At 36.4% G+C, this 18,439-nt stretch overlaps 1 protein-coding gene across 1 annotated transcript in view; it reads left to right on the top strand.

Moving 5' to 3' along the window:
* LOC138396811 (C-type lectin domain family 2 member B-like) overlaps positions 1-18,439 on the top strand; it is a 38,712-nt gene extending 20,273 nt beyond the window's left edge. The window contains exons 2-4 of the mRNA XM_069490483.1: positions 12,881-13,044; positions 16,684-16,787; positions 18,331-18,439. Of these exons, the coding sequence (XP_069346584.1) occupies positions 12,881-13,044; positions 16,684-16,787; positions 18,331-18,439 (377 nt within the window). The remainder of the gene's footprint in view (positions 1-12,880; positions 13,045-16,683; positions 16,788-18,330) is intronic.

Raw genomic sequence — 18,439 nt, 5'->3', positions numbered from 1 at the left:
CTACTACACATGAAAAAAGCAAATTGCTAATTGAAAACATTATCATCTGAAACAGTATGTGCATTATGATTGTAATCACTTAAAATTATGTGTACTTAAGATAATGGTTATATGTGTGAAAATAGACTTAGAGAAATATATGGATAGATGGATGTTAACCCAAATGATAATGCTGGTTATCTTTAAGTAGTATAAACTTAAATTTTCATACATTGACTAAAGACAAAGTTTATTCATCATAAGGATAATTAGTTTTTCACTAGGTGAAAAAGATATAAATGCTAAATAATCTCAAAAAGTATTAGTACATCTTACAGTAAGTTCTATAATTTTTTTAATTTTATAAAATTTTATAATGAAGATAAATACTTTAAAATCATATAAAATAATAAAATGATCATCTCAAAATATTGTGTTCTCTATTTTTATTTCCTCCTGAGTGGATACTAATAAAAGAACAACAATTCTTCACCAGAGATATATTTTGTTCTACTGGCTTTGCAGATGAGGAAACACAGGATCAGAAAAAAAAAATGACTTATCCAAATTCCTTTTGTTTGTTTGTGGCAAAAATCTCAAATACACACCTTCTGATTGATTGTTCTATGACCTATGACCTTTGACTATGCCTGGCTATCTCTCCTTTAAAATAAACTTGAAGTAAAAAACTACTTATTGGGGGCTATGTACACCATTTAGGTGACAGGTACTCTAAAAACTCAGATATCACTGCTATACAATTCATCCATGCAACCAAAAACCACCTGTACCCCTAAATCTATGGAACTATAAATTTTTAAAAGTAGATTTTCTTAGAAACATTCAGTGTTAGAATGTGCTGATAGTTCTCCAAAGGGAAGGAAGCCAAAAGCCTGGAGGTAGCTACAGGGCCAAGGAATTCCACCCTAAAGAGCCACGCATATTTTCAGATTGCTTATCCCTTAACAGGTTGTTGTAGCTATCATTGTTTTTGATAGATTTGTTTTTTAGGTTTCATAGTAATGAGTGGATTGCACACCATGATTACAGTATTATTAATAGAATATCCTTGGTTTGCCCATGTACTCAATTTTACCAGTGGGCTTTATAACTCAAACTGTTTTTTCTTTTCTTTTACTTTTTTTTTTTTTTTTTTTTTGCATGTTAGTGTTTTTTCTTTCAAATTGGAGAACTCCCTTTAGTATATCTTGTAGGAAATACCTGCTGGTGGTGAATTCTTTCAGCTTTTGTTTGGGAAAGACTTTATATCTCTTTAATATTAATATTTGAAGGATAGATTTGCTGGACACAGTATTCTTAGGTCATAGCTTTTTTTTTCTTCTTTAATTTTCTTTCAGCACTTTGGAAATGTCATCCCAGTCCCTCCTGGCCCATGTGGTTTACATCGAGAAGTGTGTTTCCAGACCAATTGGAGCTCCTTTAACTGTTATTTGTTTCTTTTGTCTTGATACTTTTAAGATCCTCTCTTTGTCCTTGACATTTGAGAGTTTGATTATTATATGCCTAAGAGTAGTCTTGTTTAGGATGGATCTGTTTGGTATTCTCTGACCTTTCTCTACCTGAATATTTATCTCTTTCTCAACTTTTGGAAAGTTTTCTGTTATTAATTTTTTGAAAAACATTTTAACCCCTTGCTCTTGCTCAACCCTTCCTGAACACCAATAATGCTAAGATGTGGTCTTTTGTATGCATTCTTTATTTCTTTTTATTCTTTTTTCTTTGTGTATTTTCAAATATCCTATCTTTGAGCTTACTGATTCTTTCCTAGGCTTGATCCATTCTGCTGTTGAGAGCCTCTAATGAATTTTTCAGTTCAGCAAAGTATTTCTCAGTTCCAAGATTTCTGGATTTTTGTTATTATTTCAATCTCTTTGTTAAACTTCTCTGATAAATTTATGCATTGCTTTTTCCGTGTTATCTTGGAGAACATGGAATTTCCTTAAAACTACCATTATGAATTCTTGATCAGAGAGCTCATATATTGCTGTCTCAGTAGGGTCAGTTGCTGATTCTTAGCTTTGTCCATTTGGGGAGGTTCTGGTTCCCTGTTTGCTCTTGTTCCTTGTAAATGTACATCAATGTCTTTATATTGAAGGATTAGCTATTTATTCCACTCTTCTCTATCTGGTTGTTTTGGTTTATATTGAATATGTTTGCTTAAGTACTCTTTATAATTTACTTGTTGATTTTCTTTTTTTTTTTTTTCCCCACTAGGTTGCTGCCTCCTTTTCATGACTATATGGCGTTTGATCACAGGTTTGCCTCTGTTCTAGTAAACAATTAGAGTGCCGCCCATCCAAATGGGCGAGGTCCCAAAGGACTATCCTGGTAGTGTGGCAAGGCTGGTTAGTGGTTTGTTCCCAGAGGACCTGTGGAACAAACCTCCTCCTGTGTGGTGCTGCTGAGCAGTCACCCTGATCTGGATCTTTTCTGGCCAAGTAACAGAACAGAGTTTCTAGGCCTGGTGACAGTAGCCCCACCTCCACCTTTTGTCTCTGGATGTCCTCATGGATATTTCTTCCTTGAGGCATGCCTGATGCTTTCTGTGGGTTGAGGCAGGGACAGGTTTTCTGCAAGGGAACCCAAGATAGTGGGGAAGCTGGTTGTCCACCTTGATCTCACTTTTTCTAGTATAGAAACTATTAGTCAGGGGGAAATTTTCCATGTACTTGGTGCAGGGCAGATGGAGGGGAGGGGCATCATGGATATGGAGGTCCAGTTCCTTCACTATTTGTTCAGAGACTTTTTACTTCTTTGTGACTCCAGGAACGGAATCATCCTCATATTTGAGTTCTGGGGTATTGCTGATGATAATCTCAGTACACATTTTTTGTTTATTTGTTTTCTGCAGGGGGTAGCGAAACTAGCTTGCTTCTACACCACCAATTTGGAACCAGAAGTCTCCTAAATGTACTTATTTTTATTTTTCAGGTCTTATGTGCAGATATAAAAAACATATTGCATATGCTTTATTAGTAATGATAATCATTGGTCTAATAGTGAGTATAGCAGGTAAGTTTCATTCTTTATTTTCTTACTTTTTTTCTATTCAAAGCTTTCTGTTTTATGATCCTTTTCCTTTCTGTCTCAGTCATGATCTTTTCTCATTGTACTCATTCTCTTCCCATTTTTCATGACATATTTAATGGGTACCAATGAATGAATGATTATTAATTACATGACTTATTCATGTAATTAAGGCAAGATTGATTAAGGCAAAATTGTTCACCTTAATGGTCTCACATTCCATTCAACACTTCTTGCCAATGGTAATCACTGTTTTGATTCTATTGCCATAGGTTAATTTTGCTCATTTAAAAACAATTATATAAATAAAATCATGTAACTTTCATGTATTATTACATCTTTTCTATTTTGTTCAACATTATGCTTGTTTGAATTTTTTCATGTCATTACATGTAGCAAAAGTTCATTAATTCATTGATGTAAAAAAAGTGTTGGAAAATTTTTTATATAAATGGCCAGATGGTAAATATTTTAGGCTTTGTTAGCCAATCTCTGTTGCACTATTCGACTTTGTACTTGTAGTGCAAATACAGATTAAAATACATAAAGAAATGAGTATGGCTGTGTTTTAATAAAATTCAGCATGAGAATTTAAATATTATATAAATTTAATGTTTCACAAAATATTATTCTTCTTTTAATTATTTTAAATACTTGAATTATTTTAAAACATATAAATCATTCTTAGCTGGTGGCTATACAAATACATGAGATGGGCTGACTTTGGTCTCAGACTGTAGTTTGCAGACCTTCGTTGTAGTACATTCCATGCTATGTATATAGCATCATGTATTAATTTTTTACTTTTGATGGACATTTGGAATGCCACCTTTTGACTATTGCAAATAGTATGGTTTTACACAAGAATATACTTTATATTTTTAATCTTTTAATAAATAGTGGATATAATTTAGGATATAATTATGAGAAGAATTATAAGCTGTAGAATACGTATAGATTAGCTTTCATATATGATACCATAAAGAGTAGATAATCCCTCCAGAAGTGTATGAGAATACCAGTTGCTCCACATCTTTGTCAATACTTTATTGCTGGCTTTTTCCATTTTTGCCATTCTGATGAGTGAATGTTGGTACCTTATTGTGGCTTTAATTGACATTCTTCTGATCATCAATACTGTTAAGTACCTTCATATTTACTGTTTACTTAGGTGGAATATTTTGTTACAGACATGTTTAAACATTTTGCCCATATTTTGTTGAGTTGTCTTTTTCTGTTTGATTCATAAGAGTTCTATAATATTCTAGATGGGAATCTTTTGCAGTTTATGGGTATTGCAAATATCTTATGAAGATTAAATTTTCCCTTTGTCTTACCAAAACAGAGTCAAAAAAACTTACCCTTTCTTTGATATCTTTCAATCAATAGAACTTCTTAATTTTAAGGGAGTGGAATTTTATATTTCTGTCTATTATCACATTTTGCATCCTGTTTAAGAAGTTCACTGCACTCCAGAGACATGTAGAACAGGGTTTTGATTATCTTTATTATGTTATTATTTTCCTTTCACATTTAGAAATATAATCCTCTTGAAATTGATTTTCATAAATATGAGAAATAAAAATTAAGATGCATTTTTCCAATTTAAGTAGTTTTTCAACATGGAAAAATTTATTGGAAAGACCATACTTTCCCTGCTTAACTGCAGTTGGTCCTTTGTCATAAATCAACTGTGTAGCTGAAGATCTTTTTTACTAAATTCTTATATTCTATTGCTCTATTTTATCTATCTTTATGTTCATATAATTTTGTTATAATGCTGCAGGTTTATGAAAAGTCTTGATATCTGGAAGTTTAAGTATTTTAAAGGCCTTGGTTTTCTTCTTCAAGTTTGTCTTGAACATTTTTGATCCTTTAAATTGCCACATAAATTATTTGTAATTTTGCTTGAGGTTTCATTAAACCATGGTAAATTTTGAGGAAATAATCATCTTAATGTTGTATCATATATTTAAAATGTTGATTCAGAGATCTATAGTTTCCCTCACCCATACTTTATGGATTTCAGAATAGGCATCATATACATTTTTTTTTTTAAGTTCAGAATATTATGGGGATACAAATTTTGGTTACATATAATGCCTTGGCCTCACCCAAGCCAGAGCTACAAGCATTCCCTTTCCCAACACAGTGAGCTCCGCAACTATTCTTTGTGAGTTTACCCACTCTACCACCCCCTTTCCACCTGACCAGCACTCAGTGAATATTACTTCCATGTGAGCACTTTGAGTTGGTCAGTTAGTACCAATTTGATGGTGAGTACATGTGGTGCTTGTTTTTCCATTCTTGTAATACTACACTATGAAGGATGTACTCCAGCTCTATCCATGATAATATAAGAGGTGCTAGCTCACCATTGTTTTTTGTACTTGAGTAGTAGTCCATGGTGTACATATTCCACATTTTATTAATCCGCTTATGTATTGATGATGGGCACTTGGGTTGTTTCCACATCTTTGCAATTGTGAATTGTGTCGCCATAAACATTCTGAGTGCAGATGCCTTTATTATAGAATGTCTTTTTTTTTCCCTTTGGGTAGATGCCTAGTAGTGGGACTGCTGGATCAAATGGTATTTCTATTTTTAGTTCTTTGAGATATCTCCAAATTACTTTCCATGGTAGCTGTACTAATTTGTAGTCTCACCAGTAGTGTAAGATTGTTCTTATCTCTACACATCCTTGCAAGCATTTGTTGTTTTGGGACTTTTTAATAAAGGCCATTCTCACTGGAGTTAGGTAATATCTCATTGTGGTTTTGATTTTCATTTCCCTCATGATTAGAGAGTTTGAGCATTTTTTTATATGTTTGCTGGGCATTATTCTGTTTTCCTTTGAAAAGTTTCTATTCATGTCCCTTCTCTACTTTTTGATGGGGTTGTTTGATTTTTTCTTGTTAATTTTCTTAAGTTCTACATAGATTCTTGCTATCAGCCCTTTATCAGATGTATAGCATGCAAATATTTTCTCGCATTCTGTAGGTTGTCTATACTCTCTAATGATAGTTTCCTTGGCTGTGCAGAAGGTTTTTTAATTTGATCAGGTCCCATTTATTTACTTTTGTTGCTGCTGTGATTGCTTTGGGAGTCTTCTTTATAAATTCTTTGCCTAGGCCAATGTCTATAAGAGTTTTCCCAACATTTTCTTCTAGTATTCTTAAAGTTTCACACCTTAGGTTTAAGTCTGTTATCCAACGTGAATTGATTTTTGTGAGAGGTGAGAGGTGGGGATCCAGTTTCAATCTTCTGAATGTGGTTATCCAGTTTTCCCAGTACCATTTATTGAAAAGAGATTCTTTTCCCCAGTGTATATTTTTGTCTGCTTTGTCAAAGAATAGATGGCTATATGAGGATGGTTTTATATCTGGATTCTCAGGCCTGTTTCAAAGGTCTATATCTCTGTTCTTGTGCCAGTACCATGCTGTTTTGGTTACCATAGCCTTGTAGTAAAGCTTGAAGTCTGGTAGACTGATGGCTTCCAATTTGTTCTTTTTGCTTAAGATTGCTTTGGCTATATGAGGTCTTCTCTGGTTCCATACGAAGCATAGAGTTATTTTTTCTAGATCTGCAAAGAATGATGATGGCATTTTGATAAAGATTGCATTAATTCCATAGATCATTTTAGGTATTATAGACATTTTAATAATATTGATTCTGCCAATCCACGAGCATGGTAGGGTTTTCTGTATGTTTACATCGTCTACAATTTCTCAGTGTTTCATAGTTCTCCCTATATAGGTCTCTCACCTCCTTCATTAGATATATTCCTAAATATTTAATTTTCTTTGATGTTATTGTGAAAGGTGTTGCATCTTTGATTTGATTTTTGGCTTGACTGTTATTGGTGTATATGAATGCCACTGATTTGTGTGCATTGATTTTGAATCCTGAGACTTTACTGAATTCATTTATCAATTCCAGGAGGCTGTTTGTTGAATCCTTAGGATTTTCTAGATATAATATCATATTGTCAGCAAACAGTGAAAGTTTGACCTCTTCTGCCCCCATTTGTACACCATTAATTCCCCTCTTTTGTCTGATTGCTCTGGCAAGCACTTCCAGCACTATGTTGAATAGAAGTGGAGATAGTGGGCAACCTTGTCTGGTTCCAGATCTAAGTGGGAATGCTTTCCATTTTTCCCCATTCAGTATGATATTGGATGTGGGTTCATTGTATTTGGCTTTAATAATTTTGAGGTATTACCCATCTATGCTCATTTTGTTAAGAGTTTTATGATAAAAGTGTGCTGGATTTTGTCAAATGCTTTTTCTGCATCTATTGAAAGAATCATTAGGTCTTTGTTCTTGCTTTTATTTATGTGGTGAACTGCATTTATAGATTTGCATATGTTGAACCAGACTTGCATCTCTGGGCTAAAACCCACCTGGTCATGATGAATTATTTTTTTTGATGTGCTGTTGGATTCGATTTGCTAAAATTTTTTTTAGGATTTTTGCATCTATATTGATGAGGGATATTGGTCTGTAGTTTTCTTTTTTGCTGTGTCCTTTCCTGGCTTTGGTATCAAGGTGATATTGGCTACGTAGAATGAATTGGGAAGGATTGCATCCTTCTCAGTGTTGTGGAATAATTTCTGTAGTAAAGGTATGAATTCTTCTTTGTAAGTTTGGTAAAATTCAACTGTGAACCCATCTGGTCCAGGACTTTTTTTCTTGGAATATTTTTAATTGCTGTTTTAATTTCTGTGCTTGATATTGGTCTGTTCAGGAATTCTATTTCTTCCTGATTGAGCCTAGGGAGATTGTGTGTTTCTAAGAATTTGTCCATTTCCTCCACATTTTGTAGTATTTGGGCATATAGATTTTTATAATATTCAAATATAATGTTTTCTATTTCCATGATGTCTGTAGTGACCTCTCCTTTTACATTGTTAATTGAGCTTATTAGAGTCCTTCCCTTTCTAGTTCTTGTCAATCTATCAAGAGGGCTGTCAATTTCATTCATCTTTTCAAAAAACCAACTTTTGGTTTTATTAATCTTCTGTATAGTTCTTTTATTCTCGATTTCATTTAGTTCTGCTCTGATCCTAGTTATTTCTTTTCTTCTGCTGGGTTTAGAATTGATTTTCTCTTCCTTTTTCAGTTCCTTGAGATGGTTATTAGTTTGTTGATTTCTGAACTTTCTGTCTTTTAGATGCTGTCATTTAATGCTATTAGTTTTCCTCTCAGGAATGTTTTTGCTGTATCCCATAGATTTTGAGAACTTGAGTCCCTGTTATCATCTGTTTTGAAGAATTTTTTGATTTCCATCTGGATCTTCTCCTTGATCCAATGGTCATCCAGCAATAGATTGTTTAATTTCCATGACTTTGTGAAGTGGTTAATGTTTCTCTTGGAATTAATCTCTAATTTTATTCCACTGTGGTCTCAGAAGATACATGGTATAGTTTCTATTTTTTTAATTTCTTGAGATCTGATTTGTGGTCTAGGATGTGATCGATTTTAGAACAAGTTCCATGAGCTGATGAGAAGAATGTATATTCGGTTTTATTTGGGTGGAATGTTCTGTAGATGTCTGTTAGACCTGTTGGTTCTAGAGCTCTGTTTACATCCATTGTTTCTTTGCTCATTTTGTGCCAGGAGGATCTGTCCAGTTTAGTCAGTGGGATATTGAAATCCCCAGCTACTATAGCATATGTTATTTAGATCAAACAGGGTTTGCTTTATGTATCTGGGCACTCCTGTGTTGGGTGCATAAATATTAAGAATTGTTAAGTCTTCTTGTTGGATTTTTCCCTCCACCACTATATAGTGACCATATTTTTCTTTCTTTATTTTTATTGCTTTAAAGTTTATGTTATCTGATATTAAAATAGCTACCTCAGGTTTCTTTTGGCTTCTATTTGCCTGGAAGTTTGTTTTTCAACCCTTCATCTTGAGTCTAAAAGCATCTTTGTGGGTAAGATGTGTTTCCTAGAGATAGAAGATACTTGGCTTGTGTTTTTTTTAATCCACTCAGCCAGTCTATGTCTCTTCAGTGGACAATTCAAGCAATTCACATTTATTGAGAGAATTGATATTCGGAGTATATTCCTATTCATACTATTGGATAAATTCTTATTGTTTTGTTTTACCTGTTGAGCCATTGTGGAATCAGCGTTTCTAAACTTTAACTCTTGAGTGATTTTACTTTGGTGGGTGTCTATTGTGCTGTTCAGTGTATAATGCAGGTCTGAGTACTTCCTGCAGGGCAGGTCTTCACAAATTCCATCCGTGATTGCTTGTCTGGGAAATTCTGTATTTCTCCCTCATATAACAAGCTTAGTTTTACCAGATACAGAATTCTAGGTTGACCATTATTCTGTTTTAGAAGATTGAGGATAGGTCTCCAGTTCCTTCTGGCTGGTAAGGTTTCAGTTGAGAAGTCTGCAGTCAGTCTGTAGATTTTCCTTTATAAGTTACCCGCTGTTTTCATCTTACTGCTCAAAGGATTGCTTCTTTCATGTTTACTTTGGCCAGCCTAATAACTATATGATGTGGTGACTGCCTTTTCACATTGAGTCTCCTGGGAGTTCTGTGTGCTTCTTGTACTTGGTTATCTAGATTTCTGGCCAAGGCAGGTAAATTTTCCTCCATTATCCCAAGAAATAGATTTTTCACCTCTTGTATGTTTTCTTCTTCTCTCTCTGGGATTCCTATAATTCTTATGCTTGGTTTCTTTACATAGTCCCACATTTCTTGTATATTTTGTTCATGTCTCTTACTTCTGTCTTATTTTGCTTCATCTGATTTGTTTAGCTCATAGACATTATCTTCAAGTTCTGAGATTCTTTCCTCTGCATGATCCAACCTATTCTTAAGGCTTTCTACCATGTTTTGTAATTCCTTGAATGCCTCTTTTATTTCCAATATTTCTGTTTGATTCTTTTGCAATATTTCAATTTCTTTAGAGAATTTTTCATTTATTTCCTGTATTGTTCTTGTGGCTTCTTTTTGTTGGGTTTCTATTTTCTCTTTAATTCCATTGACTTTTCTTACAATCTATATTTGGAATTCTTCCTCTGTCATTTTAATCAATTTGTTTGAGTTGGTATCCATTGTTGAGGATCTAATGATTTCTTTTGGGGTGACTTTTCTCTCTGCTCTTTCATGTTTCCTGCATTCTTTCACTAATTCTTTCTCATCAGTCTTGTTGGTCAAGAACTGGGGGTGCTAAGACTGGTTTATGGCCCTATCTCTAAGTCTCCGAGGGTCATTCTTTGACAGTGCTGGGGAGAGGTGCCACTGGTCTGTTATTGTCTTAGGGATATTTTAGCAAGTTGGGTTACCTCTGACCTGTTGTCTTCACCTCTTGCCAATGGAGACTAGTGAGTTTGGACCCCCAGATTAAGCTCCAAGCTGGTGGATTGCACTTGTGGGTATGACTCCACTGCTGTCAATAGCTTGAGATTGAGGGCACTGTGTTAAGCTATGGGGTTACAGTCTCTGTCATTGATTGTAGTTTGCATGGAAGAGCCAGTTACCAAGGTAATCTGATGTCTCTGTTGTAGGCTCTGGTCCCTTGGCTGGGGTATACAAATGCCCCAATCTTTGGGAAGGGCCTTGCCACTCCTGAGCATTGCTTAGACCCTGTTCCCCCTTAAGGTAGGGGTAGGAGCAAAATAGATCTCAGCTAGTACACATAAGCCTAGGTGTGTGTGCTTCTCTGGTTGCTTGACCTGCTGCGAAGGGGAACTACTAACATGTTATTCAGGGCTCTTTCACCACACTTGGAGGGCTGCTCCTGATGGGAGGGCTCAGTTGGTGCAATTGCTGAGGCCTCTGGTGAGGTTTTTCCTTCCGTGTCCACAAACCCCAGTGCTGGCAGCCACTGGGACCCAGAGAGCAAGCCCTGGACTTATGTTCTTATTAGATGGCCTAAGCTGGTCCAGAGGGCTTAATCAACAGGCCACGATTTCTTTGGCTCCAAGGTCCTGCATATTCATGCCTGCCTCACAGAAAAAGTAGCTTTCAGTGCTCTGCCCCACCTCCAAGGGCAGAGTCCTCTGTGCCTGGCATGAAAGTCTCCAGGCTAGAAAAGGGGTATTGTCTGAAACCACCACATCCAGCAGTGTTTCCATGCTGGGGACCCCAAAGATGGTGGCCTCCCACCCCTCGAGAACTAGTGTTGGGGGCCAGCACTCAAGAGTCTGAAGAAGCTGGTCTGGTGAGCTGAATCAACAGGCCTCCTACTATTTTTTAGCACCAAAGTCCCACGGATTCATGCCAGCCACACAGAGAAAATGGATTTTCTTGCTTCTCCCCACCAGCACGGGTAGAGTCTGCCATGCCTGGCACGAAAGTCCCCAAGCTGGGTTGGAGTGGTGCCTGAAACCACTGCTGCTACAGCATTTCCAGGTTGGGGACCCCAAAGATGGCAGCTGCCTGCCCCTGGAAAGCTAGTGTTGGGGGTGACCACTCAGGAGTCTGCAGAAGCCGGTCAGGCAGGCTGAATCAACAGGCCACCAGCTGTTACTTTGGCATTACAGTCCTTCAGTCTCACATCTGTCTAGCAGAGGGCCCTGCTCTTTTTGTCCCACTCTAAGCTGGCCAAGTCACCACCAGTTTCTAGCGGCAGAGCCCCCTTTTCAGCATTCACCTCCTGTGCTTTGAGTCCATTGACCACCAGAGGTGAGATGCCTGTCTCCAAACTCCCTCATGCAGTTGTGGTCACAGGAAGTAACCACTCAGACCAGTCACTCTCCCACCCAGTGTGGTTCCATCACAGAGCACCAGAGAGTTCAAAATGTTTGCTGCTAGTGTCTCCTCTCCACAGAGCCTGCTGCCCCATGCCACAACTTTGCACCAACTTCAGGTGTGTCCCTGTCTGAATGGATGTGGAGGTCTGTGGGGGAGTCATGCGCATCTCTCTATTCCCTATTGTGTTTCCCGCACTCTCCAGTCTTTGTGAATGTATCTCTCTTTCACCTTTTTTCCTGAGCTACATGTCACACTCTGTTTCTCTGCAGATTCACGATGCTGTTCTGGGGGCGGGGGGTGGGGGGGTGCTGGGGAGTGAGGAGTGATCCACTTGTGTGTAGCTATCTGAGTTCTTCACCTCTTTCTCTGGAAGCAGTGAGCCGGGAAGCCACCACTAATCTGCCATTTTGCCAACCACCCATACACATTCTATTAATAATTTGTTCTTAAATACCCAATGTTCTATAATGCAATACTAAAGGAAAGTCTCAGAAGCTAAAGCTTATGGTTGCCAAGACTGTGAAAGTGGAACTCATGGAAAGGCCTGTGAAGCCCCTGTCCCCATGATCTCTAGGAATAATGTGTTCTGCGTTATTTCCACCTTCCAAATGTCATGTGGATTCCTTTCATTAGCCAAGCTAGAACTACACAGTGATGGAGGTAACCAGCTGACAACAGGAAATCCAATATCTTGTTATATATTCTGTTTTATTGTTTTAATTACTTCCTTGCACATTAAATCATGTGTACTAGATTTATTACAGTCTAATATAAATTAAGGTTTTATTATTACTCCCAGATAATGTTAGGATTTCATCATATTTCATTTACCCAGAAATGGCAAGGTTGACCCACACAAGTAGAATACTACTGGTTGCTCCAGGAAGGAATGCTTATATGTCACTAAGGTTGGAGTTGAAAGGAATGTAAGGGCCCTGTTAAATTCTAAATTGTCATGTTTGACCTAATAAGACAAAAGAAATACAATTTTTTCACTCTGTTATGTGACAGAGATACAAATTTGGTCATGACCATAATCTTTTACATTACTATCCCGTCTTTCCCCAGCCATCCAAAAACACAATAGCATATTACTTTATCTGGATTTTAGAATATATATTTGTCTCATTTTTAGTTTTATTACCTCGGCACCATCAAAGTTTTTGCCCAGATGATTGGATTGGTTTCCAAGACAAATGTTATTATTTCTCTGAAAAAGAAGGGGATTGGAAATCAAGTAGAGACAACTGTATTACTGCACATGCTGATCTAACTACAATTGACACTGATAAAGAAATGGTAAGTAATTTAATAACCATTTCTTATGAATTATCTTGAGTTGAAGCATTAGAAATATTCAAATGTCATTATAATTTTAAAAACTTTTCATTCATTCTCATCTATGCAGAATGTTGAAGATGTTCAGAATATGCTATATGAGATTAAAAAAAACCTTAGGGATATTTTGTTTGAAGAGTGTAAGACTCACATCAAGTAATAGACTTGATATTTGTCTTTATATTTTAAAGAGTGCAAATAGAAGAGCTTGATAATATTTGGAAACCTTTTACTCCACCAAGAAAGGAGAATCACCTCAGGAAGAAGGCAATTCTCCATTCTACTCCCTTTGAGGAAATTTATTGTCCATCTTCCTTTGCTGTCTGTCCCTGAGTTCCCACGGCAGCCTCCATCAGAACACTCTCTACCAGTAATGCAATAGTGAAAAGAAAATTTTCCCCCAGACCAAAGTATGAGTTTCCAATGAGCAGACACCACATCTTGTCTGAAATTGTATCCGTGGCTATATCACACAAAGTCAGGTACAAACAAAAAAGCTAGTGGATCCTTGTTAAATGAATATTGATTTACATGACAAAATCCCTGTGAGTAAGAAGACTCTTCTTCTTACTCCAAGAAATTTAACAAGGGATTATAAAATGGTACCTTTGGATTTGAGAAATGTGTTCTTTCCCTTACTCCCTTATATGGTAAATGTGTGTGTTTACTTTTATTTAGTCTCTTTAAGAGACTAGTATAACATAAGAGGTAATATAACTTAATTACAATTTATTTTTTTGCAAAGAATGTACAATTGAGAAGTGTTTCCAATGTGAAGCAGAACAGCACAATGGTCAACATTGTTAAAAGACAGCTGTGTGTTATTTCTGTGATGAATAAAGTATATTTACACAGTCTACCCGAAGATTCGTTCAAATTTAAATGCACGTGAATCAGGCTGGGCCAATTTATAGATCAGTGTAAGGAAACTTAACTATTTTGCAAGCAACAAAAGTTATGGACAGCTTAATAAAACATGAAAAGCTAGATGTGTTAAGACTAGATATAGCAAATGATGAACTAAGGTGGAAGCACAATTTGATAGGAAGGGCTTCCATAGTCAATAGTGTCACTGCTGAATTTTGCAAGAGTTTTGAAAATGAACATTCTAAGAAATCCTCTGACTGCTCCTTATAGTTCCTCTTGGGGGAAATAAAGCTAATTGGAAACAAGCTTTCTTTCTAGAAGTAAGATGGGAGCATAATGAGTGTTACTAAAATGTTTGAAGGATAAAGAAATGGAAATGCAATCAATACTAAAAAATATTTACTATAGGAATTCTGTCATCAAAGATTGACAAAAATAGTGAAGATCAAGGAACACAAAGAACAGAAGTACACAAAAATAATTAGTTTTGAACTTCAGAGAAATCATTAAATATATCAAGGAAGACAGCTGTACTGTTTGGATCAAGAGAAAAGAATGATCATAAAGTACCCTGATATATTGTGAAGATAACAGATGGCTAATGTACGACATACACTGGCAAAGTTTAAGTGACAAACAGAATGAAGTAAAGCTGTCTGTGAAGGAGTGGGGAAGTAATTTATAGAAGACTTTTAATGGATTGTTTAAAATTGTTTAATTAAAGTATTGTGCATTTTTAACCATAAGGTAGTATATATCTTAGATAAATATGAGTTTGTATGAAGTGTGACTATGAAATATTTTTCATATTTATTTCCACCTATTTAGAATTCTTGCATTTTTAACAAGGAGCTACACAGGGGATTGCTTAATTGAGCAAATAATGATTAATATTTTTCACACAGCATGCTCTAAGAAACTCACCTTCCAGTTGCTTGGCACCAAGACCATGTCTACTGAGCCTCATTCAAATTTCCCAATTATCTAATAACATATATCCTGTTGGTTTCTGTGTGGGTGAGGGGATACTTCCTTTCCCCAAAAAGTTTACTGAGAGATTAATTCACAATTAAGCCAAATTAATAAGAGAAACAGGTAGAAGAGGTTTATTTACTGTGCACATGGGGAGAATCACAAAGTGATTACCCGATATCTCAATGGGATCCAGATATTTTTATATACTCTTTTTAGAGCAAAGAGGAAGATGAGGAATATAGGCAATTCTGTTTAGGGGCAATAAATGGTTGCTAGGGAGGAGGAATGGATGGAGGAAACAGCTTGACTTATAAATGATTCCCTTTGCAAATTAAGTTAATCTTGACAGATATTATATTTACAATAATTTGGGCCAGGTCTGGTTGCATTCTTGATTTTCTTTCCTGCAATATAGTGAGATAACAGGGAGGGGAAGTCCATTGTTCTTTTGATGGGTCCCTCTAGTTATGCAGATAGAGGGAAAGCCCCTTCCAAGGCCCTGTTGATCTCTAAGGGCCTTTAATTAAAAATATTCTTTATACCAAGGAGTCATGTTTAGGGATGAAATTTCTTGAGCTCCTTTATTTCCAATACATGTATCCTTTCTTACATTTTTCTGCATTCAAACAAGCTCTTTCCTGAGCCTAGAATATGAATTGCTCTCTTCTTCTTTGTCTCCTGTATTTACCATGGAATCTTCTACTCTTCCCTTACAGCACATCCTATATAAAAGTTTGCCTTTAAGACTCAGATGTTGCTTTCTGTAAACTGCAATTTCCTTGTATTTATTATACTCATTATCTTGTCCTTACTTAGTAGAATATTTTCTGATATTACATTTACATTATTTTCCTCATTACAAATGAAGCCCTTTGAATCCAGGAACAATGTTTCATTAGTCTTTTTCTTTGCAAAACCATAGCTTAGCCCAATGAATTGAATTGTTTTCAAAGAAATTTATGAAATTCTTCAGAAGATGATATATTAAAATGCCAGAATTTATAACTGTTACTGATACTAGACAGGATTTAACCATAGTGTTATAATCTGGCCTAACTCCTTTATATTTATCATAAAATTTTTAAAAAAATGGAGTGATACAATGCTAAGTGTAAAATTTACCAGCTATTTAGTGGCAGAGTATACTCAAGGACTTGCTCCATGTAATCCTATGGTAAAAAAGGTCTAAGATAGCAGGAGAGTTAAACATGAGGAAGAAATATTATATTTATCCTTGAATGATATATTTAGAAATTTAAATGTTTGGTAGAAAAGTAAAATATGATGGCTATGTTTTAAGGGAATTGGATATATGGGTGTGTGTGTGTGTGTGTGTGTGTGTGTATGCCTGTAGTTTGGGGAGAGAAATTGAGGTAAAATATAACATTAAACTGAAAATACTAGTATTTACTAGGAAGTAGAAAAATATTATAATAAATATCTGATGATTAGGAATGATATGCAAAAACTCAATTGTAAATCTTGGCTTTCAGGAGCTAAGAGTTTGAAAATTCTGAAGGAATGGATTTTCAAATATTTTATCAATTTGGAATCAAAAAGTAGCTAAAGAAATTGTATCCCACATCTTTTTTTATAAAGAAAGAAACTAAAGGTCAGAGGTAAAAAAGTACTTTTTAAAAATTCCATCGCTATTTTCTAGTAAGGTGTCTTGCACCTTACAACCTGCAAAGCAAGAGGTGTACAAAAGATTGTAGTGAAAACTGAGAAGTAAAATTTTAATTAACTTTATCTCTAAAGTCTTTTCTTAGTCGGTACAAATGCAGTTCTGATCATTGGATTGGGCTGAAGATGACAAAAAATCAAACAGGACAATGGGTAAATGGAAACACATTTCCCAAATGGTGAGTTTCTTTCTGTCTGAGATTACTTACATTTAAATAGTGCAATGCTCTCTAGGACCTGGGCATTAGCTAAATTTCACTAGAGCCCTAGATTTTTGTGCATGTTAGAAAGGTGAAGTGGGGAATCGTATCATTTATTCAGTTTCATTCCAAGAGTCAACCATAAAGATTGGAAGAGCAGATCTTCTAGTTGGCTATTTTGAATATAAAGACCTGATTATATATATATATATAGCTACCCTCAAATTAAACTTTTGCCTAATTTTAAACTATCTTTTGCAATTCTACATCTCTTCCGCAAGCATCATGTTACCTGTGTTCTGATGTCTTTTACAGTTCAAGCTCAATTTAATGTTCATTTTAACTTGGTTTTATTTGTAATTGCATTATGATGCAATTTGTCCTGGGCTTCACATCTTCAGTGTTGTAAAATTGAAAATCTGCATACCACCTGAAATGGTGACTCTTAGTGACTTAGCTGCTTAGCTCATATTATTCAGTACAAAATGTCGGTAGTCCTGCTGTTGGGCTAATTAAACCTCAAGAGGCTTGGAGACTAGCAAGAAGGGTAGGTGGAGCCTCTCAGACTGTTGATGGGCTCTCGAGCTGCTGGAGAGACCTTCTGCCAGCATGAGCCCAGAAACTGCTGCCACAAGTGAGTGGAGAGCTTCTTGCCTACAGGGCACCAGTCTCCCAACACTTCCAGGGCACCTCCTGCCCCCCAGAGTGGAAGCCACACAGCAGGTGCCATATTGCTTCTCAGCCTACCGGGTGCCTTTGTCCACCCCAGGGGGCCTCAACCCCTCAGATTTCATCTTGCTTTTTCCCATACAGACATTTCCAAACTCCCGCCCAGACTACAGGAGCCACGGGGGGCAAGTGGGTCCTGGGTGATCTTCATGACCACAGAGCCTGGTCATTCTGGGTGCACTGCCTCCCAGAGAGAGGGTCAGAGATGACCAGAATGCAAACTTTCCCCCATCTAGACTCTTTTTCTCCCTTTTCATTCCCATACCCGTGGATGCTGAGAGGGACAACTGACAATTGTCAACAGCAGCACTACCGACATTTTGTACTGAATACTTCTTTGCTGTGGAAATGGGGCAATTTTTGGCGTATTGTAGGATGTTGCGGCAACCCTCTACCCACTAGCTGATAGTAACTATCCACCCCACCAGACCCTTGCCTCCAGTTGTGACAATCAAAAATTTCTCCAGACATCTCCTCTATTGCCAAGGGTGTCTCTTGGAGGGGAGGGTAAAAATCTGCCCTAGTTGAGAACCACTGGTTTATATGAATTGGTACCTCTGCTAAATACATGTAAATGACCTAATGTCAGTTTAACAAATACAAATTCTTATAAAAGAGCCTCTTTTGGTCCAACTTAGTATAGGTATTTCAACCCCTGCCAGAGAGCACTGACTGTATCACATTATACCTTTTCAGGTCTTTGGATAGATAGGATTTTTGTTTAAAAGTATCACTGGACAAGGAAGAAATCACATGACTCCCTAGTACATAATGGCTAATTCTTTTATTGCAGGTTTCATGTGAAAGGGAGTGAAGAATGTGCTTATCTTAATGATAATGGTGCTGGAACAGCTCGGTGCTACACAGAAAGAAAATGGATTTGTAGGAAAAATATACACTAA

This window comes from Eulemur rufifrons, chromosome 16, assembly GCF_041146395.1.
Source record: "Eulemur rufifrons isolate Redbay chromosome 16, OSU_ERuf_1, whole genome shotgun sequence".
Lineage (NCBI taxonomy): Eukaryota > Metazoa > Chordata > Mammalia > Primates > Lemuridae > Eulemur > Eulemur rufifrons.
This window is presented reverse-complemented; position numbering and strand designations above follow the sequence as displayed.